General features: G+C 41.0%; 1 protein-coding gene across 1 annotated transcript in view; it reads left to right on the top strand.

The window, feature by feature from the left end:
- The window catches only part of LOC130196108 (netrin receptor UNC5C-like), a 174,350-nt gene that overhangs the window by 146,901 nt on the left and 15,272 nt on the right, over nucleotides 1-12,177 (top strand). Inside the window, exon 5 of the mRNA XM_056417971.1 lies at nucleotides 11,350-11,530. Within this exon, the coding sequence (XP_056273946.1) occupies nucleotides 11,350-11,530 (181 nt within the window). The remainder of the gene's footprint in view (nucleotides 1-11,349; nucleotides 11,531-12,177) is intronic.

Here is a 12,177-nt window from a genome sequence, read left to right as displayed (position 1 = left end):
CAGGATGGTCCTTCAATCAGAGGATCGGTGGTTCGATCCCCAGCTCCGCTAGCCCACGTCGATGTGTCCTTGGGTCAAGACACTTAACCCCAACGATGCTCCCGCTGTACCGACAGTGTGTGAATGTTAGTTACTGCTGATGGTGGAACCGTAGCTCTTCCCATCAGTGTATGAATGGATGTGAATGATGTCGTGTTTGAGTGGTCGTAAGACTAGAACAGCGCTATACAAGTGAAGGTCCATTCATCATTCAATGTCACTGCCCTTCTCCGCTGTCTCATTCGCTTTCTGCACTCCTTTTTCACATCAACCCACCAACCACCTGCAACACCTCAAAAGTGCGTCTATCACTCCTCCAGAGTGCGAGTCCATCTCTGGAATGCCCGTGTCTCTGATGCTTGAGAGATGGCTGGTAAACGAGTTGTTGATGAGTTTTTTTTCCTCCTTCTTCTTCACATCGACACACCCCGTGTTTTGAGACGGCGTTCGGAGGTAAAAATATACCTTCGCCAACTTCTCCCTGTCTTTTCCGAATTTGCTCTCCTTTTTCCGTCCCTCTCTCCCCAGCATTCCTCACATGCCTCATGTGTTAGGCCAACTAGAGTTCCCCAGTGCATCCTCTCCATCTCCTCTAGACTCCTTCCTCTATCCACTCAGCGCTCTCCGTCCCAGTTCTGCTCCATCTTTCATCCCTAATTGTGACATAACACAGAAATTCCATATCGCCCTCCCTCTCTCTCATACTCCCTCATTTCCTTTTCATTTATCCCTGTTTATTCCATCCCCCCTCCTCACATTCCCCCGACGGGCTCCCTCTCTCGCTTCCTCTTCCTATTTGTTGTTATTGTCGCATTAGTTTTAATGGATCACCCACAGATATCTGCTCCTAGCCTGCACTCCCTGTTTCCACATCCTCCTTCACAATAATCACTGCCTCGCTAACTCTCTATGTTTCTCTCGCTCCTTCCTGCTGTTGAAATACGGTTTCTATATATCCCACCCTCTCTTGAGATTTGTCACCATCCATCTTACGCTCTCCCTTTCTCTCTGCACTCCTGAATGTTGACATGAGAGGGTGACTCTAATCGATCACTGTGAAGCATCTGCACCTGTGTTAAATCTCAGAGGTAACGCTGGGTCTGCGCGCGTGCGTGTGTGTGTGTGTGCGTGTGTCCGTCCGTCCATGTGTGCACTCTCGAGAAGCCAGTGCAAGCTTTCTGTTTCTGCACATCTGTGACCTCCTTTAGTGCTCAGCAAGTTCCTTGTTTTACCTCTCCTTCGATTCACCTGCTTCTATTTGTTCTCCAAATTTCTTCGTTCACTCTCTCCTTTATATAATTTACAAGCTTACATTGTACAAAGGGAACCATTAACATTGTGGCTTTAATGTAACTCTCGGGACATACTATAGCTACAAATGATTTCATGGGCTGAATCTGGCCAATTAAATGCTTAAAATCACAAGTCACAGCTGAGTAAAATATGACTCGCGTATCATCCGTGTGTGCCATGCATCATTCAGTTGAAGTGTACCGAGGTGCAGTGGAGTCGTAGGTTATTAATAGACCTTTGTAGGCCTGTCCCAGTCCGACCTGGTGTCCTCCTGTGTCCCAGTTCTGTCTGTATGGGCTACTTTGAAGAGCGCCCTCTCTACTGCACATTGGAGATTATTTCTAGGATATACATCATCCTTGATGATCCTACATTTTAATTCCTAGTGGTATACGAGTCTTCTACGAAAATACGTTCAACCCTAGTTCATCTCACAAACAGGACCTCGGAGAATTCTCTGCTCTTGGCCACACATCAGTTTAAATAGATTATACAGTGAAGTATATATATATTGCTCTTTTTAATTGTGCAGTACAAGCGCATGCAATGGACTTTTTTATTTCAAAACATATCTCTGGCATATCAATGTACATTTTTACAGAAACGAAACATAAATAATTCACAATAAATACTCCATCACTTTTTATGGAATTATGTAATGGTCAAATATATATGGTAACCTCTCGGCCTGTTTCTCTGTCTTTCTTTGTTGCCTTCACATCATATCAGGGAAACTAACTAAGATAAAATGTGTTCTTAATGAATTTATTGAAAAATTTATTAAAAACTCTAAAAACAATGAATAAAAAGCTAAAAACAACAACTCTTAGATGCCTTTTCGAACATCAGTGTGGGATGATTGTCCACCGCGGCCCAGTTATGTCCATGTGGTTAATTAGGTCTTTATGTCACTCCCTTCGATCTAGTTAATTAAGCTGTCAGAGCCTCTAAAATCCCGTGTTGGCATGCCCACATAAAGGCACAGACACACTGACACACATACACACACACACACACACACACGGATGCCCTACTCACTTACATCCGCTCTATATGTGTGCACGTCTACAGTGACCTCTCGTTAACCTTCACAATCTGCTCGGCCGGCCCAGTCCTGCCGTGTATCGTATTGTAGTGGGTTGGTTAGTTCCCCGCAGTAGCAGGTTTGTCCTAATCACCTCCCAAGTGGAGTGAGGATGCAGACAGAAACTCCAGAAGGGATGGCCAATTAAGACGGGGATATGAAATAGTACAGCTGGACTGCAGGGGCATCACAGTTTCCACAATCAATGTCATTGAGTGGTTACTGACCCCAACTACTGCATGGACATCAACACTGTTCTTAAATATAGCATCGAAACAAATACATTATCTGTATTTTATTTTAGTGGTATGTCTCTTCTATCTTTCTAACCAGTATCTTTCTACTTTCTTTGGCCTGTCCGTATCTTTGATACATAGTTCCTTTTTGTTTGTCCGTATTATCTGCTTGTGTATGACTCCTGTCTCTTAGAAGGCCTCTTGTCAGCATGGTTTGCTCCTGCCATATATTACTAAATCAAGCTTTTAAGTAAGAGGCAGTTCTTTGATGGTGTTAAGTTGTCATAGTTTATTTTGATAACATCTGCAGAGGTCTTATGTTTTAAATTAATACATATAGAAAGATATTATAATAGAAAATATTAGGGAGAATATTGATATTGTTATTAATGTATTATGAAGCATAGCGGTATGTTTACTCTATGCAAATGTAAATGGCAAGAATTAATGTATGTTGCATGAGAGTGACTGTATGTTAGTATTATAGATTGACGAGGCCGGTTGAATTCCGTCAAGTGACTTACAATAACAAGGGACTTTTATTGTGAAAGTGACTTTAATGCGGACAAGACGGGACTCTTATTGTGAAAATACTTGTTTAGTGACTTGACCGGAAGTGACGTTTTGACCGGGGCCAATGAAATTGAGTATGAAACTCCGTGGATGAGGAAAATCGGGATAAAAGTCACTTTCACAATAAAAGTCCCTTGTTATTGTAAGTCACTTGACGGAATTCAACCGGCTTCGTCAATCTATAATACTAACATACAGTCACTCTCATGCAACATACATTAATTCTTGCCATTTACATTTGCATAGAGTAAACATTACCCCTATGCTTCATAATACATTAATAACAATATCAATATTCTCCCTAATATTTTCTTTTATAATATCTTTCTATATGTATTAATTTAAAACATAAGACCTCTGCAGATGTTATCAAAATAAACTATTACAACTTAACAATGGCAACCCAAAGAGAAACTATTTGTCCCTGCCTCGTTATGTTAGATGTTCCTACTTAGTTCTTAAACACCTACACTATACTTATTTAATAGATACACACTCTTTAAAATATACATTTGAAGTTGGGAACATGTGGCATATAGCCTAAGTCATTTTGGAGTACGTAAAACAAGACACTATAATACATATTCTGTGTATGCTACCAACCGCAAGGGGCTAAACTCGTTGGCCAAAATACAAAGGAAGGTTTTGTTTGGTTTAAAATAAGGGATGACTAACAGGACAGTGCAGATAAACACTGTGTTACTGTAGGAGAGGTGGCAGTGAGGGGTAGCCCTTGACGTGAAGAGGACATCTAGTCCAGAGGTTTGGATACACCCATTTGTTTTGGTTACAATGCTACACATTAGCAGATTTAGAGATGCCTAGAGAAGTCACAGCAGTGTGGAGGGAGCAGAATATGCACAGCCACTTGTTTTCCTAAATGAATGGTTGCTACTTGTGTCCTTGCAAAATACAGTACTTCAGAGGTAATGTTATGAAGCATGCCTAATGTAACTGGATGTTTCCTTCATTCTGTATACTATGTTGTGAGCACAGATGTGCTAAAAGAAGGGATGTCTCACCACATCAATCAAAGGACAGTTGGTAATGCATTCTATTGTCTGAGTGTGCTCGATGCAAGATAGCAGAGTTCCTATTTCTGTGTATACGGATAGAAATGCATCTTAATTGTCTTGAACAAACTCAATGTGATTCAGCTGCCACGCGTTCCCCTCGAGGACACGGCAGCAGCAGCAGGTTCAGCAGCTTCGCTGTGCTCTGCCCTCGTACGCTGATCACAGTGAACGAGGTGGAAAAGAAACACTTCCCGGTGCGTCATAGTTTCATTTGGTGCATTTAGACTCTGATTTCAGTTTAAGTGCTACACTTATTTGATGCTGAGGCAAGCAATTTAAGAACAATTGTTTTCGGGCTTTTTCACACAATGACGCTTACTCTCCTGTAATTGTTTGAAACCACACAGTCCTTTTGTTCATCTCATCAGAACGAGTTAATTGTTTTATCCAATATCTACACACACACATAGAATCTCACATACACTCACACACACATCCAGTCCTCACCATATTCATGTGCTCCGTTGGATTACATTTCTATTAGCTTTCCTCGATTGAGTCTGGAGATTGTTGATTAGCCAGTAATGGCCTTTGTTACTGCACTCATGAATAGCTTGATTACTATTTTACTTAGCTACACATCAGGAGTCGGGTGATGCGTTTGTGTGTAGGTGTGTGTCATTTGTTGGTATTATCCTCTGATGAACACACACACAGTTATAGCCAATTGTCTGGGTTTGTGTCAAGAAAGCTGATGGCAGCAGAAGAGAAAAGATGGATGGTGTGTTCTGCCAACACCAATCTCTCATCCCACCTCTCCTCGCTCTCTCTCTTTCTGTCTGTGTCTCTGCCTCCCAATATGTTCTCTCCCACCTGCTCTGCTTTCTCCAGCCTGCCTCCAGTCCACTATTGTCTTTTCCTTAAGTCCTGGCTCTTCCTCTGACCCTCTTTCATCTGTGATCTGTCTTTTTTGTTTCTTGCCTTCCTGCTTTAATGTCCTCCTTTTCTCCTTTGTTATTTATCACTGTCCGGGGTTATTTTTCTTCTGACTAGACTGACCAGGCTCTTGAGAACTAGGTTGGCATATCGCATGTTGTGCATGTGCTCATGGCTTTATTAGTGTGTCTATGTGAGCATACGCGCACGTGCGAGTGTTTCAAAATGGAAACAAGAACAGCAATTACGCCGATGGCTCTCTAGATGCTGGTCAGAGCCAATAATGAATGTGGCACATCTGGCAGTGTGTGTGTGTGTTTGCTGGTAGGAAGGATATGGGCTGTGTAGGTTGGTATGATTGGCGGGTGGAATATGCTTCTCTAAAGTTACACATAAAAGTCTATGCAAACGTACGCAAAGTAGTAGTTTTCCCAGAGGCTGGCAGACAACCTGATATGCACATCTTTCCCAATGTCAACAATGCATCGTGCAAAGCTGTCATGTTCTGTACCGTTTCTGAGGGCAGTGGCAGAGACTCAGGAGCAGAGGAGTACGCAGCAGTCGAGGTGAGGTGAAGAAAACACTCTTTACTTGCAAAAAGTCACACAAGGACGAGGCACTCGGGCTGAAAGGCGCGGCAACACACGGGAAGTACACAAACGATCTGGCAGAGAACAAAGAGGAGACAGACTAAATACACGGGGAACGAGACACAGGTGGAAACAATGAGGGCGGGGCTTGCAATCATACAGGAGGCAGAGGAGTGGCTGAGGGCAGGTGAATTGAATGAGCAATCAGCGACTGGGCAGACAGTCACAGGGACAGGAAGTGCAGGGAAACAGAGGATACACAAGAGACAGGACTTTAAAATAAAACAGGAAGCACACAGGATGTTACACAAGCAAGTACATTTTTGTATTCAGCTCTGGTCGGTATGAAATGCAAACTTTTTAAAGCGAACGTTCGCCTAAGGCAGCCCGTCAGAATGCATTCAACTTTACTGTTGGACGCTGAGTGAGAGTTTGACATGGCCTTCTATATTGTATGTATATAAATATACCCACTCATAGCAAGTAAAGCACAACGTATGTATCTGATTAGGCTATCGAAGAACTTGGTTTTTGTTAAGGAGAAATTCTTGTCAAATATTGAAAAGCAAAATGTATACCTAAATGTTCAATGAATTAACATATAACCAGATTAATGATCTTTCACCAACACAAACCATAGTTTGTTTACTAAACCTGTCAAAGTCCTGCACTTTGAACACAAAAATCTAAAAAGCTGCCACTGGAAATAGTTCAGCAATAAATTATGTTTCCCTTAAAACTTGCTTGGCAAAAAAAAATGATATCAAGGTAGTTTTTCTGAAACAGGATTGCTTGGGTAGACATAAAATTAACGAGGAAACAGCTTTACACGTAGAACTCGGATGCAATTAGTTTATTTTTAGTTTTATGAATCAGCATTTAGGCACATCCTCCAAATGATTCAGACACAGATGTGCCAAATAAATGCGTGCAACTAAAACCAATTGTCCTGAACAAGCCCCGTGCTCGGCTGACACAAAGAGGACTTTAGCTCTTTGTCCTTGTCTGTCCACTGTCTCTCTCTTCTGATGTCCAACACCTTGGCCTCAGATTGCCATGAAATGAAGTGTCAACGCTCGCTAGAGTGGGTGCTTGTTTTGGGGGCTGGAATTATTAAAATCATGGAGGGACAAATAACACACACTCAGTCCATGCCCACAAAGAGGTAGAGTAATCACATTGGTAGCTCATCTGTGGTCTTAAAGGGATCCAGATAATACAGCTAATCAAGGGGATGATTATATTAACACTTCAGTGATTCTCATACACACACACACACATGCAGTACAGCTTGGTGTTCCTGTCGTGCATAATCAGATTGTATTGTGACTGGTGTGTTTCGTCATACCCTTGTTGTGTATCTGTGTATTTACCCCTGCTGCTACTTTTAAAAAATGTATGTTGTGATTCAATGGAAGATTGTATCCGTAGACGCTGGAGCACGACACTGTTATCAACTCCCATATGAGGCTCTTTGTCGTGCTCTACAAAGCATGTCATATTTTAGCATTTGTCATAGATATCCTTTGTTATCTCACATCTTGCTCTGTTGTGTGCCATTTGTTTAGCTTTTGCAAGATTTACACTGTGTTTCTCTCTCTGACACACTGTGACTATGATGTCCCGGCTCTCGGTAGCAGATATACGGCAAAGCTTTGTGATTCAAAACATGTTGAGCTGATCTCAAGTGCAACAAAATGGAGTATATATATCTTTATATCATGGCCTGCTTTTATCTTGCACAGCATGCGACCAATCCTTTTGTTTCACTGACGAAGAAAGATGCACATGATTGTGCAATATATGACCCTTTTCTTCCGTCTTATTATTGCACAGCAAGTGAGGGGACATTTGTCCTTCAGCTGCGAGTGAGACAATCTACGGAAGTATTTACATATAATAATGTATCGATCCCTTCCTACAAATACATTACAATATCCAAACAGCACAAGCACGTACATTATTAAAAAGTGAGGGAAGACAAACTTCCTTTTATCTAGTATTCAGGGGCACAAGGCTTTAAATATACCTGTGGGCAAATGAATGTCTTGGTCACTGGGTTGAAACACAAAGAAAACCATGAACCAAGTGAGTGTGTAATTGATCAGACAAATCCCTCCTCCCTTTGAAAAGAAAGCCATTTGATTTCTTTGTCTTAAAAAAAAGAGGATGGATTTTTCCTGAACCTTTTTTAAAAAATCGTGTTCCAGTTGAAACAGAGGACAAGAGTTTTGCTTATGTGTGTGCACATGTCAGTGTGTCAAAGGTGTGTGTGTGTGTGAGAGATCACAGGCATGTATAATGCCATCATTTGATATCTACAGCATGGCAATTAAGAAAATATTCATGGTGTCTGTGTGTGTGTGTTTGTGCACATGCGTCTGCACATGCGTGTGCGTGACTGCCAGGCAATGTGGGGGCAAGAGTTATACTAACAAATACGCATTCTCCCCCGGGGTTTGTCTTGATCCAATCAGCCACCTTCTGCCATTCACACACACTCTCTGACACCAGCTGTGGGTAATGATGCGGTGGCGGCGAGTCGAGCCGCCACATGTGGCGTCTTTGTCTGAGCCCAGCGGAGGACACATCAGTCCAACCTTCAGGCATCATCAAAGGCCGTCGCTATTTTCAGTTCGTCGTCACACAAGAGCTTACAACTAATATGAATGTAAGCTGCCAGTGAAGGCCTGCATTAGTATTAGTATGTTTTGCTTGGAAATGATATGATCAGACATCTCGGAGCTAAAGCTCACCGCACAAGCTAAAATGATTCATGCATTGATGACTGAAGCAACGGATCACATAAATACATAATCCCTACAATGTCAGTCACGTTCGATCAAAAACGTGCAAGTTGTATGCGCTCACACTTTTAATTTAGGATTTTTAATACAAAAGAATCATTTGTGTATTTGTATGTATGGCACAGTTGATTTCCCTGATATAGGATGTGTCATGACGCAAAAGGACTGTTGGTTTTAATCCAATGGCAACTAACACTTATTAGACACACACACACACACACACACACATATTGTGTAACTGCAGTAGAATTAGCCAGAGTAAGCAATTCATAAATTAGAAGGTCCGCGGGTTAATTTATTGGACGACTTGGTGGCCAAGTTGAGCTCATTGGTTTCGACTGACAGTTTATTAACAGTGTTTTGAGAATGAAGAGATTTAATGGTTAAAACATGAACAGCAGAGTTTCAACAAGTCAGGAAGAGTTTAGAATAGTAGATTGTGATGCAACAATTCTGAGTAGTATTATGAGTTAGTTTGATGATACTTTGTACATTGAACACGACACTTGAGTTTAAGTGTCCGTGCTCTGTTATGGTGGAACTTTGTGAATCGTGTTCAAATGTATAGCCTCTGGGCTCATGAACTGAGACTTCACTTTGGATCATTTTCATTTTTTATCCAGTTTAACTTAATTCATCTTTCACGCTTCGATATTCCACGTCCCCTGAGTTGTTGCTCACCTGCAGATACTTTATAGTGCGGCTTTGATCAGCGAGCGGCAAATTCAAGTCAGGGATGAGACACTTCCTGACATGAACTGTACGCTTAGAACAATTCAGGAGTCGAAAAGGAAAACGTCTTCTGCCAGTCGTAGTCGTTTCTATTTTTATTAAAACAATCTCAAACTTAATAATGGAAGCCAATCTCATGATGTCGTAATGACAATAGTGGTCTAAACCTAATCATTCCCACAATTCCAAAAGCATCATTTCCGAACTATGACATAGTTCCTACGAGTAATAATCTTTAAAGTCCTGATGGGGTTTAGCACACGCTATATGGTAAAGGAAGTCTGACATCATGTTATTATAAGTGAGGAGCTAAGCCAATAAAGTTAAACATATCTGTTGAAGTTACAATTGAGATATAACAAACGAGTAAAATACCATCTAAAAGTAGGAATATCTCTGCCACAATATCTGCTGCTGACACAAGACGACAGGTTCAGGTCTCCAACTCAATTACTCATGTGATTATAAATTGACATTGTTTTTCTCACTATAAATGTTGTGGCATGATGTGAACCATCTTCACCTTTTCTGTCTATATCAGGTGTATATGCATGGCTGTGGAGTCCAACCAGTGACCTTACATCTCTGAGACAAAGTGCAGCACATGTACTGCATTCCAGTGCAGCCGTTCTTCTCCGTGACCACAGTACAGCTTATATAACTACCCTGAGCATGAACAAATACTAATTATTATGACACACATGTATTTGCTTTGGTTTGCCAGACAGCAACGTGACATTTTTTGCACTTGTAAAGTACAAGGATGAACTCCTCGACTGACCATTCACACTGTGTGTGTGTGTCTCTCTCTCTCTCTCTCTCTCTCTCTCTCTCTATATATATATATATATATATATTTATATGTGTGTTTGTGTTTGTCTTTGCTTTTATTCTCCAGTATAACCTTTACTTTGTAATGGAAACTGAAAGGTCATGCAGCATTTCACTTAAGATGGAGAATTCAAGGCTACAGTGAGCCCCCCGGCCAAAGAGCACTGCTGAATCTCTAAAGATCAGAGCGAGCAGCAGGTGGAATAAGTGAGAGAGAAGAATGACAGCCGAGCCTGAGCAGGCAGTAAGCCCAAGAGTAACACTGACTTTCCTCTTTTCTACATCTCAAATTTCCATTTCCTAATGCGACGGGTGGAGGAAATTAAACAACGTGAATTAAACAACGTGACTCGGACATTTATGTGCTGGCCATAAAACTTGGACAGGCTGAATTTATGAGGGTTTGGACCAGTAAATACAGCGCTCAGGAAATGTGATTCGGCTCATAAATAGGATAGTTTCCCGCTGTCCTACCCTTCACCCAAAGTACCTTGTGAAAGCATATGTTCGGGATATTCTCCTCCTTCCACACTGTAACCCCTGATGTGAAGGGCTCAGGGTCTTTGCCTTTACAACCGTGTAAACAACCTCATACAGGCAATCATTTCATTAGTCCTATTATTTTTAAATCCTACCTCGCAAAGTGTGTTTATTTGCGTGTGGATTTTAAATGTGATTCATCTGAATATGTTTTAATTATGTTTTACAGGATGAACCATGACAGACAACAAGATAGCCACATAGCCTTTTGTCTTACACACATTTATTTATTTGTATTTACCATGGCGGCGTCTCCTCAAAGCTCGTTCTATGTGGAACAAAAGAAACCAGATTAAAGCAGCGTTGTCATTCCGTACCATCTTGAATTGTCATCTGGACCAGTTGAAAACAAGATTAAACCCAAACAACCAAACTGGATTCCCTCTTTTCTTTTTTGCTCCCCCAGATGGACTATTTTAGAGAAATGTATTTTGCGAACATTTTTTCTTGCGGTTGATCAGTTCTGAGAACAATATTATGTTATTCTTTTATTAATTTGCCCTAACTGGCAAGCTCTGTTGAAGTTGCAACATTACAATAAATGAATGAATAATTGTTTATCTGTTTTCCCTATAGTTGTTTTACTTGGCGGGCATTTCTACAATTAGATAAAGTCCAGATCTGTTCGAAACCTTTATACTGACCTCATTTTCTCGCCCCTGTCTCTCCCAGGTGGAGTGGTTGAAGAACGAAGAAATAATTGACCCGGCAGAGGACCGAAACTTCTACATCACCATCGACCACAACCTGATCATCAAACAGGCGCGTCTGTCGGACACAGCCAACTACACGTGTGTGGCCAAGAACATCGTGGCCAAAAGACGGAGCACTACGGCCACCGTCATAGTCTACGGTATGTTTGCCGTCTGTGTGTGTGTGTGAGCGAGACACTACTTTTGCTTTTCACATACACTACCGTTCAAAAGTTTGGGGTCATCCAGACAATTTTGTGTGTCTTCCATGAAATCTCACTTTTATTTATCAAATGAATTGAAAATTGAATATAAAATATAGTCAAGACATTGACAAGGTTAGAAATAATGATTAATATTTGAAGTATTAATTTTGTTCTTCAAACTTCAAGCTCAAAGGAAGGCCAGTTGTATAGCTTATATCACCAGCATAACTGTTTTCAGCTGTGCTAACATAATTGCACAAGGGTTTTCTAATCAGATATTAGTCTTCTAAGGCGATTAGCAAACACAATGTACCATTAGAACACATAGTTGATGGAAATGGGCCTCTATACACCTCTGGAGATATTTCATTAGAAACCAGACACTTCCACCTAGAATAGTCATTTACCACATTAACAATGTATAGAGTGTATTTTTGATTAATGTTATCTTTATTGAAAAAACAGTGCTTTTCTTTGAAAAAAAAAGACATTTCTAAGTGACCCCAAACTTTTGAACGGTAGTGTATTGTCATTGTTCTCTTTTCCTGAATGCAGACAAGCTTTTATTTGTGTCTGATGATGAGTATTTTACTCATATGACA

The sequence above is a fragment of the Pseudoliparis swirei genome, chromosome 7 (assembly GCF_029220125.1).
Source record: "Pseudoliparis swirei isolate HS2019 ecotype Mariana Trench chromosome 7, NWPU_hadal_v1, whole genome shotgun sequence".
Classification (NCBI taxonomy): Eukaryota; Metazoa; Chordata; class Actinopteri; order Perciformes; family Liparidae; genus Pseudoliparis; species Pseudoliparis swirei.
Note: the sequence above shows the minus strand (reverse complement) of the source record. Positions and strands in the feature narration are given on the sequence as shown.